We start from the raw sequence: 26,392 nt of genomic DNA, 5'->3' as shown, positions 1-26,392 counted from the left end.
TTTCTGGCGTACAGTAACTACTGCACTGGGACTGTCCACAATATTCCTAGGTAATTTATTCCAAGCGTGTATGCTTCTAGGAAAAAATGAATACTTGAGGGTATTGTTCAGGGGGGTATATTCCTCAATCATTTTCCCGTTATCAAAGCGCCAGCTTGTGCGCAGACTGTGAGGGGTAATGAAATTGTGATTGTTGATTTGTTAAGTTGTTATATAATAAATACAAGTATTTTAACCTGTATACAGAACGCCTCGCCCGAAGTGTATCGAGACCAAGATAATCAAGCATTTCTGTCACGCTATCAGTGCGTTTATATGTGTTGCAAATGAATCTGGCCGCTGCTCTTTGAACTCTTTCTACTTTGTGAATATTTTTCGCTGTATAAGGGTCCCATGGACACGAAGCATATTCCAGACATGGCCGGACTAACGTTTTATATGCTGCTAGCTTCACGTGCATAGGTGATGTGGAGGAGCTGCTCTCAGGAGTAGGGTGAGGATAGGAAAGACGAAGGGAACGAGCAATATCTGGCAATCGCACGTTCCTTCGCAGCGGCTTCTAGATGGTGGGAAAAGCAAAGGAACGCAGCCTCATGTGCTGATCACGCATACACCTCCGGTAGCAGGCATGAAGGGGGATGTATAAAGAAGCTACTCTCAGTCTCAGCTGCCCCGAGTAGGGTGAAGGTAGAAAGGCGAAGTGAAGGAGAAATGTGTACCAATCACGTGGTCCTTCGCAGCGGCTTTGAGATGGTGGAAAGAGCAAAGGAAGTAAGCCGCCATATGTGTTGATCGTTTTGAATTTATGCAATAGAAATGAGGGCTACGCCAAGGGGTGCGAAGTGGATGAGCGCGGATGTTACTGGAGCGATGAAAACTCGAAACCGCTGCACCGAGCTGCTGTACTGGCAAAAACGTTGAGGCAACTGCAGGAATTTTGTTAGGAGAACATTAGCGCTACTGCGACGTTGTTCGCTCCTAATCGACGACTATCTGTATCTACTAAAATCTATGATTTGAAGGCCACTCTTCCACCTTCGATGGTACAACACTTGACGACGTGTAATTTTGGGGAGCCAGACGTCGGTGTCTCGCGGCGTTCAGGGTAAAGTTTGGCATAGCCTTCAGATTGGCTGGCTGTGTGATGTCATAAAACCACTGACGTCACATGTCTTATGACGTCACATGACATGACGCCACTTAATAATATGGCAGTGTCTCAGTGACGCCATCAATGCACTGACGTCGACCTACACTTGGGAGCAGTTTTTTTTTTTTGTTGAAGATTTTGTCCATTTTAGGTTTTTCTTTATTACTGCTGCTTTAGCCGTTTCCCTCAGCGCCCTACGGAGTTCTTCCGCTATACAAGGAGAATTACTAACCGCGCTCACGAACCCGGCATAGCGTAGTGGTTAGCGTGCTCGGCTGGGAATAGGAGGGATGGTGGCTTGACTCCTGGCAGTGACTCGATATTTTTTCTTAAGTGTCAGTTCGAGGGGACGCATTCTGATGACAGATTTATGTTACAGATTATACGGACAGGTTTTGCGGAAACAACATAAGCTAGTAATGATTTCGCCTTAATAAGGCCCTTACCTGGAAGTAGAACTCTTGGTGATGCTGCATCTCTCGGTGATGCTGTTGATCGTGCGTGCTTGTATGCTTGCTGCGCTGACCAAAATCCGTGAATGGAGCGTACCGTGAGAAAGTAATCAAACCTTTAAATTTGGTCTTTGGAGTCCAATGTCTCAAAGTGACTCCGGGCTCTGACTATCAATTGATAGCGGACACTGCAGTGAAGGGCTCGGGACAGTTTTGCCACCTGGTATTCTTTAACGACGCACTTGCATTACACATTACACTGACGCCTTGCTTTAACGTCATAGCCTTAAAGGTGGAGCTTAAATGTCCATATTTTATTACTTTTATTATGGAGCATTATGGTGGATTGTGCAGCCTCTATAGATATTTTCCAGTACATTTAAACGCTCCTTTGCAACACGGTGGCTCCGTCAGGCCTTCATGACTGATGAGATTTCGACGGAGTCAAATGCTTTCTCGTGGTCTATGAAGGCTATATATAATGTCTGCATGGTTGTACTCTGCGCGTGTAGATATCGCTTGAGTGACAGTATGAATATATGGCCAATTGTCGAGTAGCCTTTATGAAATCCTGCGAAGCCCTTTCGTTGCTTGAGGTCTGATGTTGCCTCGTTTCTACTACTTAACGTCCTAAGGTAATGTATTTACATTACCTTAGTAAATACCTTCTAGGCAACAAAGAGTGACCTGATCGGTCTGTATTTTTCAAATGCTTGACGTCGCCTCTCTTATGGATTAAGATAATATTAGCGTTCTCCCAAGGTTTCGGCACACTACATGTTAAAAAGACTGTGTATACAGAGTGGCAAATTTTTTTTGCACAATCTCCCCATCGTCTTTAAACAGACTTGCATTACATAAAGCCTCACCAGGTGCTTCCATCTTTGCTTGCTCCTAAGGCTCTCCTTGCTCCCCCCTCCGTAGAGCAATATTAAATATAGAACTTTGGAAATCAGCGCAGCATATACGCAATACCCATGTCAGGTTTCAGATGTTATGAAATACTATCCTCGGGCCGGGTCTAGCCCAAAAGGTTTTGGGGCACCTTACAGGTGAAAGAGAGACCGCGCGTACAAAAACACGCTAGCCACGCCTATGGAGTAGTATTCTAACAACATGGCCACGCTTACGATCACGCGTCACACAGCGGCAAGTGTATCACGTTTTCTCAGCACCCAGCCGGGAGCAGCGAGCGGGAGGAGAACACGTGGCAGTAACGTTTCGCATTTTTTAGCGACCTTTAAAAGAATCCATTCTAAATTTTTAAACAAATGGCTCTCGCCACACTTTCGTATACACTTAATATTCCATGAAATGAACAACTAAGACGTGGTCAATAGGGGAAGTGGACATCTTTATTTACATGTGATGCTACTACAACAGCATGTGCGAAGGAACATTGACAATCCGGACAAGGACTTACATTGACAAACCCCACAATTTCTCGTTTTCTGGTGCACAACATTTAACAGCAGGTTCAAGGTGTATACGACATGCCGGTGAATGGTACACACTATCGAAAAACCGATCACTTTGCGGAAACATTCTAAATCTGATTTAAAAAAAAAAAAAAAAAAAAGCACGCATATTGTCCTTCGCATGCACGGTCGAAACATGTTAGAGATTGGCGTTGTTATGTATCGCCGCCATGGTGGTAAACAAGTGCAACGCCCCTTCGTTGGCATCTTTCGCTGCCTACTTTCGTACAATACGTAAACGGAGCAAAAATAAATATGGAGAGAAAATAAGGGCCCAAATACAACTCTAGAAATCCTTGGCTGTCCACGTAAGCGAGGTGGTACATTGATGATTTATTCTGACACCGCAAAAGCAACCACTACAAAAAAGCAAACCATATTGACGGTGGTTTGGCACAAGTATTTTCTTTAAAACGGCTGCATACCGAACTTCCACTGTACTAGTAGTACTGCACGCGAAGTTAGAAAAAGAAAGAAATCTTTGTTCGAGTGGCTCCCTCGACACGCTGCAGTGTGGTGTGGCCAAGCCTAACACGCAGTCAAATATGAAGAACGAGACAGCGGCCACTAATGAGTAATCAGATTCTCGGGTTGGACCCAAGCATTACATCGCTTCTCTCCGCTTTTTACGTACATCTACTTGCTTACAGTAAATGCGTGAAAAGTGACGACATTATCAAACTTTAACTCAAGGAATCCATCCACTGTGTGATTAACTGAAAATAAAACCTGATTCATATTATAATTCTGATAACGAAGCTGAAGAGGAGGACCAGAAAGATTGTTACAAGGTTATCACAAGTAGCACAAAGTCAACCAGCACGGTTATTGAATATCTGCGCCGGTGTCGCAGTTTACGATAGGAACTTGCTAAGCTCTATAATTGTATCACAAATGCGCAAAAACAAGATGCAAAGTGGAAGCATCGACAATAAAGCAAAACGAAAAAATTGTCACATATTTTCAGCTTCCCCCTTGCGTTTTTCTGACCCCTGAAAAAAAAAAAAAAGACAAAAAACAACTGTGCGGTCGTATAGTACAACGAAGCAAATATCGAAATAGGATTTTTCTTTTACGCGAAATACGACGAACCTGCTTGCAATTATGATCTTGCGGGTAAGGAATGGTTGAACTGTAACTGAAAAATCAAGAAAACAAAAATAAAATCGAAAGTTAGTAATACTATGCCTACTTTGCATCTGCTTTCAAGGTCGCTCGAGGAGCTGAGAAACTGACTTCATGGCTGCCTACATTTCGAACTTCAACGGCTACCCTGTCTATAGGTGTGGAATGGAATCTCTGTGTTCCTGCATTCCTGCTGGCTAGAATCCGAGTTTGGCAACATACGCCGTGTTTGACCACATGGCATGGCTCACGAATACGCTCCTCTTCTTGCATGCAAGGAGATCTGTGCCAGGACTGCTTAGTTCCGGCACTTATTACTATGTAAGAGTTATCACCTCTCCAAGAAAGCATCGAATCTGCTTGCTGGTCTAACTCTATTACGTCTGGCTTGTATAATGGAAGTCTATGGAAACTTAACGAACGCCATTTTTGTTTAGTGACACTTCTTCGTCTCCGCGTTCGCATGTGCTCATAAACACACAGATTTGAAAAAGAGAGCCCAAGCCGCAGCTGGAAACACGCCTGAAATGCTATTGCTGCATCGATATCATAAAAGGGACGATCGGTCTAGCACGCGTGGTGCCCCGCTAGTTGGCTGACAGTTTTGCGAAGAAAGAACTAAAAAAAAAAAAAAAAGACATAGGAACGGCAAGCACTAGGCGTCTCCTCTAGGTTCTGTCCTCAGGGGGAGGGAGAGGGAGACGGTCGCGTGGCCGTCAATCATTGCGCCGGCGTGACTAGTTTGACGACATATCATGATTATACACGTTAGTTTATATGAGCGAATATGGATAAATGGCCGTCACCCACCCTAGCATAATTTTCGCTTTCGGTTCTCAAGCTGACTTTTGAAATTTTCGTAAGGACCATCACCTCCTCGCGTAGCAGCTGCTGGCACCTCAGCAATGTGACGTCGAATCCTCCTGATGACGTTTACGGCACCACTATAAAATTGCTGTCATATGTCGCGACTGTTTCCTCTGCCATATCTGTGACATCGCATACGGCGCAGCGAATCAGCGTTACGACGAAATGGTTTAGCGCGATTTGGCGCCAAATTTGAATGAGAGAAATCTGCGCAGCAACGCTGTTCAGAAGGACATGCCAGTGCGGAGTACGGCGACCTTCTGCTTCTCTCGCTTGATGCACTTTCCCCACCAGGATCTCTTCTCACACACCTCGCGGTGCTTCAAGACGAAGCACTTGGTCTGCACCACGTTGAAGTAGAGCTTGCCCACCATGTGGGACGCCCCGTTGTTGGCCATCTTCAGGCAGCTCCGGAACCTGCAGCGAATAAGCAGACATGCAGCATGGGGATGAAATTGTTAGAAGGCTAGAACCTTCTAAGAGATTTGTCTTTATAGACAAGGAAGCCTTGGCTACGTCACATACTAAAGGTCTTCGGTCCACTGCAGGGAAAATGTCATCTGATTGCTGCTTATAATGAACACTGCATTACATCTCAATAGAGGAGCAGTTATCGAATTTTGTTCTACCTCAGACTTCATAGCTAGTTTAGCCGAGGGTTCGAAGGCATACCGTCTGGTCAGGAATCATGGCTTGATGAGGTTCACTGGTCACTGACCATGGCCAAGCACAAATGACGTTGCGGGAGCGCTACGGCAACACCAACAGCTCCCTTGTTCAGAATTCACAGCCCAGTAACTGTATCAAGTCAACAGAGACACCACCTTTTCGATAACAATTCTGTTTGCATTCAACCGATTATCAATGTGCTTATATTGAGAGTCAAAATAGACCCAACAGAAGTTTTGAGAAATTTTCCTTTTTATCGGGCAGGGGGGAGGAGGGCGATGACACATAAAAAAAAAAATCTTTTTTTTTTAACTTTATTATACACAAACAAAGGAGGTAGGTTCAGTACTTCAGAGGTGAATTTGTCGAACAAGTTGAGGAAAGGAGCAGAGATGAGGTGTCTGTCGCTATCCCACTCTCCTTCTCAACTCCTAAAACTCGCAGGATGCTCTCCACAACATGGGTGCGCTCTTGGCCACATATCCTTAGTGGTCAGCTGTACGCAGCGTGCCAAACCATAAAAGCGCACCGAACACAATCGATCCATCTACGCGGGCAGGCAGGAACGAAGCGGCTGTAGGTGATTCGGCAAGCCGCTGCTTTTCCTTGCGACGGGCACCCTGGCATAGCATAAGCGCTGCCGAACTCCCCCGTCATAACAGAGGGGACACGCGACGACCAGCCGCGAGACCATTGGCTGCAGGTGACGCCCTCTTCTTCTACTTCGTCCCCGCATTGTCTTCCTTCTGGCCTGGTCAGGCCGGCTACGGCGTCTGCAGCAGCAGTCGCTTTCACCCGCCTGTCGGCAACGGTCGGCAAGGGGCGCCGCTGTATGGCGAGCTATATTCGACAGGCGCGCCATACTCGGGCGTGAAGATCCAGTATAGGCGTTTTCGCGAATATGTCGAGCGAATTTCAGGCGTTCTTGTTTCAGGGCTGCTTATTTCGCAACGCCGTTAACTCCTGTCCCGCGAGCACATGGCGGGAGAAAAAAAAGGAAAATGCAAAATTGATCGCTAAGTTTTTTTTATTTTTGTATTTAAATTGCAGAGGAATTTCGTTGCTTCAGAATATGCGATCTCTCTTCGATATCGAAGTGCAGAGGCGAGTAGGTACTGCCATCCTCTGGTTTGACGCGAAGGGGCGCGCTAAGCCAAAATTGAATATGCTTTCCAAATAATGGCTTATTTATTACTTGAATGGGCTCTGTTTTAAAAGCTCTTACTAGTTCCATGCTTTAAAGTCAGCGTCTACCATTACACTGAAAGACTCAAAGAGCATCTACTAATGTGGTAACATGTTAGCCTCAACTCAACGGAAAATCAAAGAAAATAAAAAAAGAAGAATGCCATATGAAATTTTGGGGAACCTGTCAACTGTTCATACTACATAATCTTGTAGAATTCCAAGCACAACATTCTATCTTACAGAGGTTGCGGCTCTCAACATCGCCTCCATATCGACGTTTCTGTTTCATAAATTTGAAATGCGCGTTGCGGTAACTCATTCCTCCGTGTTGGATGTGGTACATAAAAAAACAAAAAAGCCGTGTGTGGAGTTTTCAATGCCTTTTGAAGCATGATGAAGACCATATTTCAACGAGAACGTCCGTCGTTCAGTGACAGTCATTGGCGGGTGACGTAAAGCCCCTTGATCAAGGGTAATGGTAAGGAAAGCGCTATCTATAACTGCTTCATTGATGATGCTCATCTTCATAATTTTTATTGCACCACTGGAGGGTCGCACCCTCTTTCAATTCTCTCTGATGGAGACTCAATGCAGTAAATGTTTTTGAAGAGAGCAGTCATCCACTTAGGCGCCTTCATGTATATTCGAGCAGTTTCCGCGACCTGGCTGAATCTCGCACATGAAAATCGCCCCTTTTATATTCCTCCGAGGACATGTATCGGCAAATTTGAATAGCAACCAATCTGGCCGTCGCTGTTGTTCGCGGCCAAATAAACAAAAACCGTGCCGCAACTCTCGGAGAGCTTTCACAGCCGGAGGGAGAAGTTTTGCTTCAGAGGGAAAGTGGGAGGGAGGTCACGCTTCGCTGGCTCGGAAAGCAGACGACGACGAGTCAGCTGTCGTCTGCCCGCGCAGTGCGTGCGTGAGTGCGCGGGCTTTTCCCCGAAAATGTCGATTTGCAGAAGGACCGATTGCGCCGAATGACGGTCATGTCAGGCGCGATGGCTGAACTCGAGGGGAGGGAGGAGAAGGGAGGGCTGCGAACAGCCAAGAGGCGGGGCGGCGCAGCCGGGGACACAACGGCAGCGCCTAGAGACGGTGGCGCCCTTCCCGCGGCGGCGTCGGCAAGTAAACACACAGAGAAACGTCACGCGCAGGCCGCCGCCTTTCGCGGCCAAGATTGGAACCGACCTCCGGAGAAAAGCGGTAGCCTGATTTGCTCGATGAACTTGTCAGTCTTGACCCAACCGCTTGGCTGTAATCTTTCCGCTCGGTTACGCAACGACCTAGGCGTGCCCGCGATAGAAGGCTTCTTAATACATCATTATTCTCCGTGCCGACGACAGGCGCTCTCCGTGGCTCAACTGCCGCTTTGCGCTGCTCTTGTCCAGTTTCGCATAAAATGGGCATCGCCGCAGCTTCAGTAATGTCCATTATATTTACGACCGTTTAACCTACCAAATTTAGAGCCAAATTTCGACGAAACGTGAAAATCGTCTGGCAACAACGTCTGCCCAATTGGCTTCATATTCGTCGTCTGCTTGTCGTCTGGTTCACTTCTCAGCCCAGGCAGCAGCGGTGAAGATGGGTGTGTTTGATGGCTCCATTGCGTGGTTTTCAGAAGCCGTTGCCGACAAGTACAAACTTCTCTGGAAGGCGCATGGCGGTGACATTGGGGACTGTGAAAGTGCGAGCCACTTGTTTGCCAAATCAACTGATGAGTCAGACGCGCGTGAGGTTTCTCGGCGGCTTAAAGAACGGGAGCACGTCTTCTTGAATCCACGTTACATCATCCACTGCGTCCTTCTGGGCACTTGTAACGCGCCTCAGAAAGCTCACGTGCTGCTAGGAAAGCCGGATGTTTCTGATAAAGACGAAAAGCAGCCGCAGGAGACGCACGCGGAAGAAGAAGCGCCGCCGGTTGAAAGCCTGCCGAAGTTGTCCGCTCCGATGTGCATAACGGACATGAACGACAAGTGCTACCGCATTCGTTTCAAGCCCGGTGCACGCCCTGAGGTCCGTAAGGAAGTGTGTGAACTATTCCCGAGTTGTGACTCAGCACAGGAGCCGGCTAAAAACGAAGTCAAACGAAAGAGAAAGGCCTGACTAAAGCATTTGGTGTATTTGCTCATAGGCAAATACGTTTTTGTTCCGCACGTTCAACATGTTCAGCATATTTGTTAAACGCATTCTCATCTTGACAACCTTTTTTGTTCGCGAATTTCGTCAAGAACTTCTTAAACATTTCAAAGTGCATTTCTTTTTTCTTTTTTTCTTTTTATACAATGGCTCAAAGAGCTTCTTGCAGAGTTGTCACGTAAGAGTTAAATACTGAGCACTGAATGTACATTTGCGTGTTCTCCTTCGTGTGTCTCGTTTCTCTTCGTTATTCTTGTTGACAGAGAGTGAAATCAGACTGTTCTGAAATAAACACGTATAACTGCAATTTGTGTTTATTTTCTTCGTGAGCACTTTCGGCTATAAGCTCAGTACTCTAAGGCGAGCGTATATTCTTCGTGAGCACTTTCGGCTATAAGCTCAGTACTCTAAGGCGAGCTCATAGTCGAGCGTGCATACCGTACTTTGGTGGCTTGCTGCAAGAAATTTTGCTGAAACTAAATGCATGAGAGTCGGTGCCAAGGCCGAGGCTATGTGATGGTGCTTGATCAGTTGACAACAACAAGATCGTCTTTTTTTTTCTTTAATCTACCGTCGCGGGTTCGACAAAAAGCGCGTGCGGTGGCTACAAAGAAATGTAACGACGTTGTGCAACCTCCCCCGCACAATAAGCCGAGCGCCATCCCGAGGTGCTGGGACTCCCACCCAGGGACGTCCTTCGCGGGGAAGTCACAAAGGGCACGCTGATGGTGTGCCACAAAAGAACCGCCGAACCACAACGCCGCTATAGTAACGCCGCGCAATATTTCGCAGGATTTTCAGGCTTCTTATAAAAACTTGAGTGAGGCATCGTGTTACCGCGACTCTTTGTTGTTCAGTGACTTATATCGCGCCCCGGACACATACAGAGACACGAACCCTTTTTGAAACTTATAGGCATTTGTTAAGGTGAAAACAGAGAACATCAATTTCCTGCGATTGAAACCGTACTGCTATGGACGCATGTACAGAACAAAATGCGGTGTTGCAAATGGTTCAGTACAGCGGCAGTGACTTGAGAAAAATAGCCAGCTTATCATATCGCTCTAGGCGGAGGGAATGCAAAACGAGATGAAAGCGTTTCACAGTTTTAAGGTTTCAAATTGTGTGTATAGCCTAGAGGTATAAGACAATATTATTTCGTGAACCGACCAAAGTGTAAAATGTTACCAGCCTATAGTGTGGAATATACAATATTGAATTATACTCATTTACTTTTTAACCTAAACTGTCCTTTCTCCCTGTCGCTCACCTGTCTCTTTACTATCCCTTTATTACCGCCGCCCCAGTTCAGGTGCTTCAGCTGATTTCGATAGCAGATACCGGGGCAGCAAAAACCTCTTCCTTCCTTTATTATTTTTATTTTATTCTATTAAAATAAAGAACCACTTACTACTTACCAGCCTATATAAACCAAACATTTTATTTAACGTAGACAACATGCACCCCCCCCCCCCCCCCACACACACACACACATCAAGAGAAAAAAACATCATGATAGTAGATGTAGAGAGCTGAAATGTGTAAGCAGCATATAAGAGATTTCCAAAATGCAGAGTGGTATGTGCTAGGCGCAACATCGAGCAGCCGAATCTCAGGAGAAGCCGCTTCTAAAAATGTTTGGAGTTAGGGACCTTGGCTTTGCGTTAGCGCGATGCGCGTTATAGAATCAAGCCTTCGCTCTCAGTCGCAAGCTGCTGGGCGCATTTAGATCTTTTTTTTTTTTTTTTCTGCCACCTTCTAGTGTGCGTGCTATAACTTGCGTGGAAGTGGTGCTTCGAGATATTTGTCTTTCAAAGTCGACGAGCTTTATGTTAATCATCATCATCATCGTCGTCGTCGTCGTCATCATCATCATCATCATCATCAGTCTGATTATACCCACGGCAGGGCGAAGGCCTCTCCCATATTTCTCCACTTAACCCGGTTCTGTGCTAGCTGCATCCACTTGACCCCTGCGAACTTCTTATCCTCATCCGCCCACCTAACTTTCTGCCGCCCCCTGCTACGCTTTCCTTCCCTTGGAATCCAGTTTGTTACCCTCAGCGACCATCGGTTATCCTCTCTTCGCACTACATGTCCTGCCCATGTCCATTTCTTCTTCTTAATTTCCACTAGAATGTCGGTAACTTTAGTTATTTCTCTGACCCACTCTGCACGCTTTCTATCTCTTAATGTTACCCCTACCATTTTTCGTTTCATAGCCAGTGTTTTTGTGCATTGCATTGTGTAATTTGGATATATATGGCAAGAGCGCCAAAGGCCGCCACGAATATGTTAGGCGTTTGCATCTATGCCCGTTTTCTCCGTACCTAGTTGGGAAAACTAGATAGTACGGAGGGATCCAGTGCACACGTGGTTACACGGACGATGGTTTGAGGGATTTAACATCCCAAAGCGACTAAGGCTATGAAAGACGCCCTTTCATGGACGACTCTTCATCATTATAAAAAAAACATGACCTTCAAAATGCGTCCTTCCATTGCATAAACTCTGTCGCACTGTATAATAAAATAATGGTATACAAATATTCTAAACTCCTGTTGTGACTTTGAGCTCTCAGTGCCAAGCTCAATTGGAGGGAGTCGCGCACACTAGCCTGCCGTACTGAGTCGCGAACTGGGGCAACTTTTATTTATTTATTTGTTTATTTATTAGCTTTGATTTGGATCTAAAGCGTTTGACATCCCAAAGCGATTCAGGCTGTGATGGACGCCATGGGCTCCAGAAATGTTCGCCACCTAGAGTTCTTTAATTCGCATTGACATCGCTGAATACACGGGTGCCTTGCTATCCGCCTTCACCGAAAAGAGGCCCTTAACATAACCTGAATTTAGTCGTGCAAATTCTTCTGTACAGATTTCCTCCGCTTCCATTCGTGAAGACGACGTGTATCCCCTTTCCACCAAATTAAAGGCAATGATACACAATCCAGCAGTGACTGGAGATCATTGGGTGCTTCTCACAGTGTGCGGCCATGTGGCGTGGGCCAGTCTTTGAGCGCCGTGCGAAACGTCTACACCGGAAACATTTGTGGAGTAGCCGTTGTGATCAGCATGTGGTCAGCTGACTGTCCCTAGTGACGGTCGTGAGTACAAGTAAACTAAGCGTCTCAGGGCTTTTCGTTTTTACAGTGGCAGCTGCTAACAAACCTTGACATATTGGTGTTGACGTCCGCACAGATAATGAAGTAGGAGGGTCATATGAGGGCAGTTTTGAGCTGTAGAGGGCCAAATTTATTATCTTTAATTTGACATAGTAATAATCACAATAATTGGTTCACCGGAAGGGAAAGGCGCAGTATCTGTCACACTTGCTTGAGGGATGTGTTTCTTCTCGGAACTTATCAGCGAATCCTATCAGCGAATTTCTTGTTCCTGCCCCCATACTTCCCTGCGGTTTTCGTACTTGTGTAAGTATCTATTTTTTTCAGTGCTCTGGACATTGCTTGGATACTTTTTGATACTGCGGTAGTCAAGTTAAATGTACCTAGTCCTTTCTTTATGGCGATGCTGAACTGTTGAATGTGCATGGATGGAGTGACATAGAGCAAATTCGAGCGACTTTGTTTAGTTAGGACAGGAAATTGACAAAAGACTAATTAAATTATTACACTGAGTGCTTGCAAGATGGAGGCTAACTGGGCGCTAAAATCTAAACGATGAGATACTTTTTGTCTTAGCAGCCTTAGCACAGAGGCCAAAATCCTGAATTCAGCTCAGTAGCCGTCAGGACTGCAATGTCTCTATCTTTAACAAGTAGGTATGTCAGGTGAGCCATGAATTGTTTAAAGTTAAAGGTTTCATTTTATTTGAGCCCAACTTAAGCGCCGAGGACTACTAGTAGACGGTGATCGCTTTGTGGTGGAGCGTGGACCTTATCCGACGGGGTATATTGCACCAAGGGGCCCAACTGCAGGTTGCTCATAAGGTTGCTCACCTGTCAGAAGGCACTCTGACAGGTGACAAACGCTTATGAGCAACCTGCAGTTGGGCCTTGACAGCGCAGCAGGGAAGCGGCCAACGAAGTAGATACGCCGACGATGCGATCATCCCTTTCAGAAATGCGATTTCTTTCTTTCTTTCTTTCTTTCTTTCTTTCTTTCTTTCTTTCTTTCTTTCTTTCTTTCTTTCTTTCTTTCTTTCTTTCTTTCTTTCTTTCTTTCTTTCTTTCTTTCTTTCTTTCTTTCTTTCTTTCTTTCTTTCTTTCTTTCTTTCTTTCTTTCTTTCTTTCTTTTGGCATTTTGGCTATTCTGTTCTGATATTGTGCACATTTTCACGATCCGCCGTATCGCGCATCTGAGTCTCGGATATCTGTTTTTGTTTAGTTTAGGGCGGAAGCGAAGTAGGTAATGTATTTTATCTCTTATTGACTACGAATTTTGCAATGGAAGCCACCAGTTCCAAATTTATTTATTGCTAGTTTTTCCCACCGATACTCTCATTATCTCTCTTGTCTGCTATTCTTAAACCCCAGTGTTCTGCGATGGTAAACCACGACAGCGTCTACATGAATCTGCAAGGTCATCCTCCTCCTACCATTCGCTTTTTTTTTTTGCATATTGTGGTCAGTTGTTGCATTAATTCATAACTGTTCCGCGGTCTTATAAATCAGTTCTTCACATGTAGAAGTTTCATCCTTTTTAAAGAAAGCCTAGTCAAGCCTACTTAGAAGAGCAGATCTCCGGCCTCTTAACTTGATTCAGACGTTTTCTTTCGTGTTCTATATATATAGCCTTTCAATGCAGACAATTAGATGTCTTTGCGAGTGCGCGCGTGCGTGTGTGTGTGTTTTTCTCAGAAATTACCCTTGCACTTGCAGCTCTGCTTTTAAAGCTATTCTCTTATATTTTTATTGTTCGCGTTTTAATTACTGCCACGGTATCATTTATTCTTCCTGATTTAGGGCAACGCTTCCTATGTACTACATACGCCTGAAACCCTATAGGCGTCAGAACAGGTTCGTTATCTTTCTAATCATGCTTGCGTATACTTCCGCTTTTTCCACATTTCTTGCTGCCGCCCAAGGAAGAGCGAATGCCTCCACATCCTCGGTTGCCCAGAAAAATTCGTCAGTGTTGACGTATGCATAGTATGCACAGGCCTACTTGCTCCTCACAAAATCGCAATGGAATTCCCTTTCACAGTCGCATCTCCAGCTGGAAGGAAGGGGCTCACTAGGTGCGATCCGGATCTCCAGATAATAATGCTGTCGAACCACATCGTCCCTAATTTTTAGCAGGCATTTAGAAGGTTGCCGTGCAAATAAAGTTATCCTCATATTTGGAGTTACTGCCCGACATGAATGGTTAGCCCGGAGCAAGCAGCATATAGAGCGAAGTGTGACACACACACACACACACACACACACACACACACACACACACACACACACACACACACACACACACACACACACACACACACACACACACACACACACACACACACACACACACACACACACACACACACACACACACACACACACACACACACACACACACACACACACACACACACACACACACACGCGCGCACGCGCACGCGCACGCGCACGCGCACACGCACACGCACACGCACACGCACACGCACACGCACACGCACACGCACACGCACACGCGCACGCGCACGCGCACACGCACACGCACACGCGCACACGCACACGCACACGCACACGCACACGCACACGCACGCACACGCACACGCACACGCACACGCACACGCACACGCACACACACACACACACACACGCACACGCACGCACACACACACACACACACACACACACACACACACACACACACACACACACACACACACACACACACACACACACACACACACACACACACACACACACACACACACACACACACACACACACACACACACACACACACACACACACACACACACACACACACACTGCGTACCCATGCCTTGACCTGAGCCAGCCCAGATGCTTTCTTGCATTTCTATGAAGCGAAGCAAATAGGCGTGCTAGGTATTTGTGTCCCTTCGTCAGTAGCGCCGCTGGACATAGATTCGGCTTTGAAATCAGTTTCCGCGCTGTTTTCTAGCGCCCATTCTGTGCGCGAAGCTGTTCAAGTTTTTATTTTCCATGGAGGTCCGCACAAAGAGCGTGCTTTGTTATGAAGCTGCTTTATGTTCCTACCTGCCTAGCAGCGGGCGTGTAGCTATGGTGTAGCGGCCGGCTCGACTTCTTTTTACAGGTTCCGCTGATACGATCAACAGGTCCATCTTGGCTGCAGTGTGCCTCGCTGATCTCCGCCCAGATTACTATCGTGCTTCGGGCTGCCTCATGTGTCATTCGGGACTGACCTTTGGTTTTCTTCGCCTTAGGGCACGGTAGACACCTAGGCTGCCCAGCAGTTAACTTTTTACAGCGGACGTCGCATCGCATGAACTAGCTGGCTGCGGAACGCGGCCGCTCAGACTAAATGGCCCGAACTGCCTTTATTAAAATACCAGCAGTCACAACTTTTGTGCGACCGGGAGCGCCTGACAACCACAATGCTTTTCCAGAAAATGGTCGCTGGCACTGGTTGGGCGACTGACTGTCTTGTACTGGGTCCCCGAGGGCAATTAAACGAGCTTAACGTCCATAGCTGTGTCACAATTCCACTGTCAGTTTTATAGCACACATTGGTATGGTACCTAGTGGCAATAAATAAACAAGACTGTATGTTGCTCCATCCGGCACGTATTCTTCTAACGAGAAAAATGATAAACGGGACATAGGCCACGCTGTTGAGGAGCGCAAGTTGCCTACGAGCGCAGACTTCTGATCCAGAAAGTTAGGACGAAAATGGTAGACAAGCGAGGAAATTGTCTCCGCTTAGCAACTAGCTTATCCAGGTACCGTTGCACCATTGTGAGGCACCTTCATGTGCATCCGGGAACTGTGCTTTTGCGTGACCTGTTTCTCGAGCTGATCGCCCTTGTTCTTGTTGTGATGCACCCCAATTAACTTTGTCCAAATGCACCATACTGAATATTTCAACCTTCTGGAACTCTACAGTTTCCCGCTTATGGGATTTCCATCATATTGCTGCTTTTTTTTTTCTTTCCATTGCGAAAACCGTGCACATAAGCGTGCTTATGACCTATAGCTGGTTTTTGTTGTTGCGACTGAAGGAAGAAAGAAAAGAAAATGAACGGGCTTGCTCCTGGCTCTGTAGCTGAGCCACCTCCGCTGCCTCGTGCGGACAGGAGAGAGAAAGTAGAGAAGAAAGAAAAAGAAGAGGGAGAGAAAGACGCGCGTCGCAACAGCCGTCGTCCACCACCGAAAGAGTAGCGGGTGGTGCCACGGGCATGATGCCGCTAGTGGAGGCTACCAGTCTATCTCTGATCACTATTTTGTGCACATGATTAGGCACTACATAGCCCACTTGCACTTACCTCAGTGCTAAGAGGCCTCTGACAGTTTTCCTTTAGGCAATGTTTGTCCACTTTTGAACCGTTTTGCTTTGAGCAAAATAAAGTCTTTCGTGTTTGTTTTTTTCTAGAGCAGAAGCGTCGAGTGGCTAGGCAGGTTAGCAGTCTTGAGACTTATAATCGGAGGAAACGAAGTGATGCACTGGAAATAAAAGAGAACAAATCGGCTGCTCGACTAAAGACTGCTTATGTGTGAGAATACAAATGTATCTCGTTTCTTGGTAAAGTGATAATCCATGCTTCGTGGCATTATGAATGGGTCATGACAATGATTCTGAGTCATAACTGGATGTAATGTTACTATCTGCCAGATGCACCCTCTCCTTTTTTTAGAGGCTGCGTGGCTTCAGACGGGAGGGGGAAGGGTCCCGGTGTGTTCAATTCCTATTAGAATCCTGTCAGACTTGGCAGCTTCTTTTACCTCGACCCTGTCACTTGTCCTTGTGACGTCACGCAACCTGCCGAAAACTCAGTGCCCAGCCCAGTCACCTGCTAACTGTCACCTGCTCGTCATTTTTTTTTTCGGGGGGGGGGGGGGGGGGGGGGGGGCGTATTGGCTCTGCATCTGAAATGGGTGTCATGGACGCCGCATCGGCTTTAGTGCTAACGAGACGCATGATGCTTTCTCGTTAATGACTGAAACTGGATAATGCCTCTTCATGCAATTTTGTGCAGCTACACATTCCTTTCTTAAACTACAGACATCTACGCTGAAACGATCTACACGTAAGGTGGGAAATGAATTTGAAAGTTAATTAGTCTTTCGTCATTATAAGAACGGGCAGCCATTCATTTAGGCGGTGGTCCCCACGAAGTTGTGGCGGGGCATGCGGATCTTGCATCAGTGTCACCTTAACCGAAGAAACAGTTGAGTATAGAGAACCATTAAGCCACGCCGCTGGCTTACTGTCGACTTTCATTTTCGCACCATGGCGTTGTTAACACGAATTTCGAAGCAAACCCTAAATAAACAACAAAATATTCTAAAGATAATTTTGGTTTTCGAGCTTCGAGTGTGAAAAGTGTGCTATACTATGCTGCGCGCCCGTTTGCACATTGTACTCCCAGAGAAAGCTCTCGTTGCATCATCAGTTACTTTATTGGAACGCACACCCGCGAAATGCTTTCAGATGCAGAACGTCAGAACGTCCCTAAAAAGTACAATCAATTCCACGTTGGCTTCTGCGTAACATACGCTGCTGAGGGGCACGCATCAGTATGTCAACCAGGTTCCATCGATGTCCAATTAATAACCCAAATCCTGCGCCTAGGATGGTTACCCTCTACTACAGCAAATTCCTGAATCTCACGAGTACCATAACATGTTCTGACGGCGGTCACCTTCTATTGTTATCCATCGCGCTTCATTAATAACATCGCTTTACAGTACTCGGCCTAACGTGCCCCTGTGACGTCTTTTTAGTGGTCCTCATTTCGGCTAAGATACAGTAGCTCAAATTTTAACTCAATGGCATTGAAAGCCTCGTTCCAAAGAAAACCCGGGATCGTCGTTGGAACAAAACTGACGGCATGGCTCTGGCAGGTGGTATTTGGTGGCCCGACATTGATTGGCTGCAGGGTCGCCCGACGTTACTTGACCACATGACCACGTGACATGGCCGATTTGGTAGGAGCTGCTAACTCGGATCTAGATGGAAGGGTCAGATTAGAATCAGCAGGACCCTTGAGTTCCGAGTCAAACAAACTACCCCTATAGTCCACGCAGGCATGTTCATATACATATCGGTTAAGTGCGGTTTAAGATCTAGGGCGGATAGCCTTTCTCATACGACTGTGTGCTAAAGGTTATGTTTGAGATAGTCGAGGAAGAAATTTAGGTATCGGTAACTAGGCGAAAAGCAACTCCATGTATGTGGACCAAGATCCACTGGGAGAGTTGGCAAACTGGAGCATTTAACGCCGTCACGTCATGCCCTTAAACATGGAGCGTGAGTGTACGAACTTAACCCGCCTCTCCCTCCTCCCCTCCCCACAAGAAAAAAAAACAGTTCTTTCCCTTTTCCCTTTCTGTACCTGAACTTTTGTCACGCCGCTTTCTATTCCACATTTCGATGCGTTGTCCTGATTTTAATACAACGCTCACTCAGTAGAAAACGTAAATGTGTGTCTGTGTGTGGCAAGACATACTTGCGTAGCACATAAGCACATAAAATGCTGAGGCATGCGCATCCTTATGAAAAGGTTTGTTCCTGTGTGGTTATGCAACGCAGTTGGTTCTATGGCATGAAGGGGAAGCGTGCTTTTTCCACCGGTTGGAACGAACACCAGCTGACTGGGTAGCGAGGCAAAGAAACTAATAGTTCTCCTTGTTCGCACCCCCTAAAAGCATTTTCTCAGTGACTGCACTAATGACCCAAAAACGAGTTTCACGCCCAGTTTTGAAAGCACTCCCACCTTGTACTGCCATAATTGTCCCGAACGCAGCGCTATTTTTGTTACTCGCTCAACCTAAACCTCGGCAGCCAGCGATACCGGTCGGGGCAGGGCGTCGCTTCTGCAACCACTGGCTAATGGCGGCGAATGCAAAACAAAAACTAATGCCATTGATTTCAGAGAATGTATGTTACGTCCACCTAGGCGCACAGATTACCAGAAACTAGTACACCGTCTCTTGAAAGAGAAGAGCGTCAACTTGCAGCTCGAAAGGGGACGATTATTAATAGTCGCACTTTTTTTACACCATCAAAGAGTAACAGAAATGTTTGTACAATAAATTTAAATTAAAGCCTTTCTGAAAATATATATACTGGTTTCTTTATGTGATTTATAGGTGCTCTGAAGACTCAATGTTTTGAAGAACCTGCGCTGCATCGATGAAGGGCAGTGTATGATTGGCATTGACATTCGATAGATACATACATGAATTACAGTATAGCTCCTAAAAGCTGCTACTCTGAGGGAACCGAAAAGTTTTATAAATCTGCGGAGATGAAATTGTCAGTGCGACGTTCTTAATTCCAAAAATGGCCATCAGCGAAGCTGCATCACTGCCGAATCCCTTTCAATAAAATGGATATTCCAAGTAGGCGACTCCAAATGAATGTAATACCACTGTACTTTGAGCACACATAAATACATGTTTCTATTCCGTTGTTGGCCTCGGAGCTGCCTGTACAAGAATCATCGAACGTAAGTTTGTTTTTACGTTCTTTTTACTCTACCAGTCTGCTGTTCTCACCACAAGCACTGCAATTGAGAAAGAAGTCCATCGAATGCCATGCACGCTATTGAACACCCCGCCGGGGTGGCGCAGTGGTTAGGGCGCTCGACTACTGTGCCCAAGGACGCGGGATCGAATCCCGACCTCGGCGGCCGCTTTTCGATGGAGGCGAAAAGCTAGGCGCCCGTGTGCTGTGCGATGTCAGTGCATCTTAAAGAACCCCAGGTGGTCGAAATTTCCGGAGTCCTCCACTACTGCGTCTCTCATAACCTGAGTCGCTTTGGGACGTTAAACCCCAAAACCAAACCAAACCACGCTATCGAAACTATCATCTTATTGCTCCAGTACCACCTGGATAACGTTGCATTCAACGGATGCTGTACCGAAACACCGGAAAAAAGTGGTAAACATTGATCCCATCAATATTAAGCCCATACAAAGTTTCGAAGAGGCAGACAGTCACAGCGTCGCAGTGCAAACGATGTCAACAAATACGGCGATAGCGCGACCGGCACTTCGGACGCCGCAATGTTCGAATCGAGAATTAGGCAAGCGCTTCCCGCCCAGGTGTGGCCTGCGCGAGCTCATGTGCTAGACGCGTACACTGCAAATGCGACGATACTCATGAGTAGCGTCGTTCCGGAAGAGGACACGAGTCCTGCGTGGACTCCGGATGCGAGTCCTGCGGGGACTCCGGATGCCGAACGTATCGCGTTTCAACAGGCTCCTGTCTCTGCTGCATCCGAGCCCTCCCTGCATGCCAGACTGTCACTGAGGCAGCCGCTTCCCTCTTCAGGCCGGTGTACGCCTGTGAGACCCACAGCGGTATTGACAGTGACCGTTATTTATTGTCAGCAAAAAGGGATCACAAAAAGAAAAGAAATAAAATGCAGAACAGACTTCCTGAAAATGTCATTTTTTCACCAGAACAATAAATGAAAGGAACAAGTTATTCCAGGACGTCGTCTCCTTAAGTAAATGCAATGAAACATTTGCCACAGCGAACTTGCGTTTGCGTTATTGTGCATAATACGTTTTTTTTGTGTTTCTTTTCCTACCAATATGTTGTGCCGGTCATGTCGTAATTGCCCCCCCCCCCCCCCCCCCCCCATTGTAATACCAAAAGGCACTGTGGGTGATGTGACAAATAAATAAATAAATAAATAAATAAATAAATAAATAAATAAATAAATAAATAAATAAATAAATAAATAAATAAATAAATAAATAAATAAATAAAGTGGCTGCGCAGTGTCACAGAGGGCTGCTGCGACTTGTGCGCTAAGCCTGCCTATAGTAATTTCGCTATAGATAAAGACGGCAGTTCAGGCAATGTGGGGGAATCAATAATATCGCAACTACGCGAGCCCTGGATGAAAGCAAGAAAAAGAATAAAGCGGGAAAGGTGACAGCACTGCGGGCGGTAGGGAATATTGTAAATAAAGGCAACAGGGCGCGTATATACATAATCGTGCGCATGCCTATAGCTAGGTTACGTTACCGAAAACACCGCCGTTAAGCTAAACTAAAATGCGCTGCTAACGTCTATGCTATAGGGACACTATAGCCTGCGCAGTCTTTATTAAAATTAAAGAGAGGAATAGAGAAGCGGGTTTCCTTCTAGACAGTACCATTTATTTTGTTGTGTGGCTTTAGCGTTCCAAATCTTTTGAAGGCAAGATGACCACTTGCAGAACATTCCAACATTTATGTCTACCGCTGATACTGCGCTGGCCTTGTTTTTTTTTTATATTTTTTTTTGCGTGGCCGACCTTTGAACAAACACGATTTGAAATGTTAACACATTCTTTCCTTGATTCGGAGCATTAATTAGCGCTTGCGATCGCTTTATGTTTTGTCTTCGCAGAAGTATCCGTTGCTCAGCTGTATGTATTGCAGGTATAGCGCATTGGAACGGAAAGTGACGGTAAATTAGGAAAACCGACAAAGGGGGTTAGGATCACTTGAATGGGACACAAGCCTCGTATCGCGTGACCTTAACTCTTCGGAGATGATAGTACAGCCACAAACAACTAGAGAATCAAACGGCAAATGCCACTCACAGGAGCCCTTTCGATGGGTTGTACAGAGCTATTGTTATGACGCCGCGTCGAGCCGCCGTTCACCATGCTATCGAGATCTTGCTAGCGGCTGCGACCTCCTTTGAAGAGCAGTTGACGCTTCGTTTTTCAGCTCAGGCTTGCGGCATGACACGCTTTCAATTTCATTGCTTTTCCTAGTCTCTATTAATGCCCTTGTATACCGTGCTAAGTTAAATGAAATAGCTCTCCATATATTTAACCGTAGATAGGCTGGGCACACGTCACGGGCGTCAGTCACGATGATCTGACAAGGCGGCTGCGATGCAGGAACGACACGCCCGGGTCGCGGCGCCAACCCTTTTAACAGGAGTCAAACGGCGGGGAAGCGCGGCACGAGGTCGCGACGTGGTTCGCCGAAAGTGCAACGCTCGGCAGATTTTTTTCACCGCGACAGCCAGCCGCTCGACACGAACAGCACAGAACACGAATGGTGAGTGGTCGTTGGCGTATGCGCAATGTAATCCCATGTGTCTTCGATGAACCAGCGTCCAATGACGGGCACGCGCTGTTGCTGGTTTTATGGAAGCATATGAGAACGTGAATACTGTGCGCCTTGATAAGCTTCTGATTTCGTCATTTTCAATATCGTCCGTGTCATCAGCATAGTGACCGAAATTCTCATTACTATCATCATAATCGGTTAGTTAAGCCCACTGCAGGGTGATTTTTTTTCCCAGCGATATCCAACTATTCGTGCCCATATCATCTAGGTCGCGCTGTACGCCAATTTGTAATCTCATGCCCCCGGCCGAATTGTGCGCCTGACTATCTTCTTAACTTGGAATCGACTTTGTGGCTTTAACAGTTGATCGGTTATCTGCTGTCCCCATTACATGCCCTGTGCATGCCTATTTCCTCTTTTTGATCTCAGCTTTGAAACCATCAACATGCATTTGGTGCCCGCTTTTCTCTGCATCCTCCCTTGGCCTTTATGTTAACCCTATCACTTTCCTGACGTCTACAATTTTTGCGTAACGTTGCGTCTCGACCCCTGCAATCAGGGCTGAAACCGAATCACCTTGAACATTTCAGAAAGTCTGGCACAATTACGGTTAAGCCCCGAGGTACTTGTGTCTACATGTTTTAAGTTTATACCACTCGCCAGGGGAGCCCACTGTTGCCGGACATAAACTAGGTTGCCCATCTTTTTCATTGGCGCTAAGAGGGGACTCACCATCATCAGCCGGACTATACCCATCACAGGGCGAAGACCTCTCCCATATTCCTCCAATTAACCCGATCCTGTGCTAGCTGCATACACTTGGCCTCTGCGAACTTCTTAACCTTCTGCCGTCCCCTGCTACGCTTTCCTTCCCTTGAAATCCAACTTGTTACCCTAAGCGACCATCGGTTGTCTTATCTACGCACTACATGTCCTGCCCAGTTCTTCTCTTGACTCGATATTGTTAACTCGAGTTATTTATCTGACCCACTCTACGGGCTTACTATCTCTTAACGTTACCATATTTCGTTCCCTGGCCCTCAGCGGTTTCCTCATTAAGTAGAACTCTTCTCGTTAGCCTCCACGTTTCAACCCCACAGGTGAGTACTGGCAGGATATACACTATATACACTATATACACATATATACTATATACTGTTATACACTTTCCGCTTGAGCGACGCCGGTAAGCTGCTAGTCATAATCTGCGAATATTTGCCAAATGCGCTCCCCCATCCCAGTCTCATGCAAAATAAAGAAAGGAAGGGCACAGTGGACAAGATGGCGCTTCATGACAATATCGTCCCCTTCTCACCGTGGTAAATGAATTAAGGACACTTATAGAGTGAGTGGGACCACCTTTAGTGTCGTACTACGCAGGAAGCAAGAAATTTACCGTTTATATGTATACACCGAAGGGAATTCTAGAAACAATGAACTCACCAAAACGTTTTACCATATTTCTTGTGCCGCCGGATACACTCTGCATGCAAAGACTCCATAGCAGAGCTTCGCAAGGGAACATTGGTTCAACAAGATAAATTAATTAGCTATCGCGCCAATCAGCTATGAAATGAGTTTACCTCTCACGCTCAATCAATCATCTCAGGATTCAATTCTTAATCTCGGAACGGTAATATCTGTTGTCGCTATTTTTTACGTGGTTCATCTCCAAGCGATGCAGAAATGCATAATTTTGTAACATTCAGAAGTTGTGAATTGCTTGACAGCGATTCGGAATGCACGATTTGTCGTTTCTATGGCGCTTCTTACACTCAGTCGCGTTCGCGTAACTTAATGATACCAGAGAAGAAGAGGCTTGTCAATACTAAAACATGCTCTTAATCCATAGTTAAAATAACTTGCGAGCGGTATAAAACGCTCTCCAGAGCGCTGAGCGGCCATCGGAAAAGTTTAGAGCGCGAACGTAATCCCGATTAGGAGGCTTTTGCATGGGGCTTACAAAGCCTGCGATATAACATTTCCATGAAACACCCTTAGAATGATACCTTTTAACGTTCATGTCGGTGCATGCTCGAACAGCTGAAGATCGCGTCCACAAATTGCCCAAGTTTGTATTAACTGCGTAAAACCTGAGCTTTGAAGAGGACTAAAGGCTTCGTATGGTCACACAGACTATACCACCAAAGCTTACTCATGATGAAGAAATGCTTAGCTGGCTGTTACTTTGTTAACCAAATGCTGTTGTAGTCGCTGGATTACGACCTTGCCATGTGTTTGACAACAGCCATCAAGGCTACGCTCCAGCACTGAAGGCTAACTCCTGCTGAGCGTGGGCCCACAAGAAAGAGCGCGCGAAAGGGGCGGGTACTGACCTCTCGTCGCACTCGCAGTGGCTGAGCGTGTGAAGCCGGTAGTTGAACAGGTGGAACTTCCTCTGGAACGCCTCGATGGTGAACGGGCAGTGGTCGTGCTCGCGGCAGCAGCGATCGGCGCGAGAGTGCGAGCCCAGCTCGTTGAGCTTGCGCGCCGAACTTCCCGAGCCGCACCAATTGGTGCCCGGGTAGAGGAACAGGTCTCTTCTGCGCCTCCGACCGCCTCCGCCGTCACCGCCTTCTTCTCTCTGCAGCCTGCGGCAGGCCCTCGCAAGGCGCCTCCACTGGAGCAACTCCCGCTGCCGCTCGTCCAGATCCTCAACGTCCCTGAAGATCCTCACTCCGAGACAGCCTGTGGTGCCGTTGGCGCTGCGGGCGCACTCGAAGTCAGCTGAGAAATCGGCGAAGAAACGCTCCAGGGACTCGGCATCCCTCAGCATCTCGCACTGGAACAAGCGACCGTCTCGCAGCACGGCCTGGAGAAGTCGGCGGCCGTCCGAGACCTGCCTCAACAGGAGGGACTCCTGTGCCCAGCTGTCGACGGCCGTCAGGGTGCCATGGTGGACCCGAGTCTCCCGCGTGCCATCGTCTGTGCGGCGTTCTACGACGAAGCTGGGTCCGGCGGCAGTCCTCGTGGCCGCGAGGGCCGCGAGCGCGGTGAGCAGCCGCACGCTCCTCATGTGCCGCCTGTGATGTGCGGCGCGGGCCGCTTCCTCGGGAGACTCCGCGTGGCCGCGCCCCTCCCCCGCCTCCCCTCTCCTCCGGAGGAGTGCGTCATCCCGGAGAGGGAGGATGCTCGGAGCGTCCCTTCTGACCGCGCAGAGAACGCTAGCCTGCCCTTTTCGTTTCGTTTCGTTTCGTTTCTTTCTTTCTTTCTTTCTTTCTTTCTTTCTTTCTTTCTTTCTTTCTTTCTTTCTTTCTTTCTTTCTTTCTTTCTTTCTTTCTTTCTTTCTTTCTTTCTTTCTTTCTTTCATGTGTTGCGTGTCAGCACGTACCTCAAATGAATCTGTGATGCGAAGACGAGACAGCAGTCATCGCGGATGGAAGCGCAGGATGTTGTGTCGTCCGATGATAACTTCAAGATGAAAACGATAGCACCTGCCTTACGTTCTTCCTGTTCATGTATGAGATACGCGCACAGTCGTCGGTACGGAGAAGAAACACTACTGGATTGCATTTAGCCTTAAATCGAAGTTCTAAATTTAAATAGGCCATGAAACTTCGTGGAAGAGCGGCGAAGCCCTGAGTGGGACACTCGGAAAATGCGGGCAGAAGCGAATAAAAATAAGAACAAACAACAAAAAGTCATAATGTAAGCGGAAACAGGATGTTTGGCGCTGCTTGCGTGTCGTGTCATCTTTAGCATAGCAGTCTGCGTTGAATCTGCAAAATTCGCTGAGAAAATGAGATAGGGTGTCGTGTCATCTTTAGCATAACAGTTTGCGTTGAATCTGCAAAATGTGCAGAGAAAAAGAGATAGGATGGAACAGGAACAAGTTGTCGAATTGCAATAGTTTAGATGTGTAAGAAACGTATCTTTGACTAAATGAATATAACTTTTCATGTCGTACTCATTGATATATTGAAATTCTAATGCCTCCCTATCGTTGATGCAACGTGAAACCCATTTTACCATTTTATTTGTCCTCTCGAACAAGCGAAAAAAACAAAGGAGAGGTTGTCTGGACCAGCAAAAGTTTTGCCGGGCCTAAAGGCAATAAAACTTAAATAAAAAGGAGTGAAAGCTCAAGATTAAAGAAGTATCCTTATTTAAAACCGGGAAAT

At 46.6% G+C, this 26,392-nt stretch overlaps 1 protein-coding gene across 1 annotated transcript; it reads right to left on the bottom strand.

The window, feature by feature from the left end:
* Window positions 1-2,941: 2,941 nt before the first annotated feature.
* On the bottom strand, window positions 2,942-25,326 carry LOC146197238 (uncharacterized). Its single transcript, XM_084599027.1, has 2 exons — window positions 24,608-25,326; window positions 2,942-5,489 (listed from the first exon to the last, which is right to left on the bottom strand). Exons 1-2 carry the CDS (start codon window positions 25,285-25,287, stop codon window positions 5,297-5,299), a joined length of 873 nt encoding a protein of 290 aa, XP_084455153.1. The 5' UTR covers window positions 25,288-25,326; the 3' UTR covers window positions 2,942-5,296.
* Window positions 25,327-26,392: the final 1,066 nt, after the last annotated feature.

The sequence above is a fragment of the Amblyomma maculatum genome, chromosome 3 (assembly GCF_055883805.1).
Source record: "Amblyomma maculatum isolate TAMU_Amacu chromosome 3, ASM5588380v1, whole genome shotgun sequence".
In the NCBI taxonomy this organism is placed as follows: Eukaryota; Metazoa; Arthropoda; class Arachnida; order Ixodida; family Ixodidae; genus Amblyomma; species Amblyomma maculatum.
This window is presented reverse-complemented; position numbering and strand designations above follow the sequence as displayed.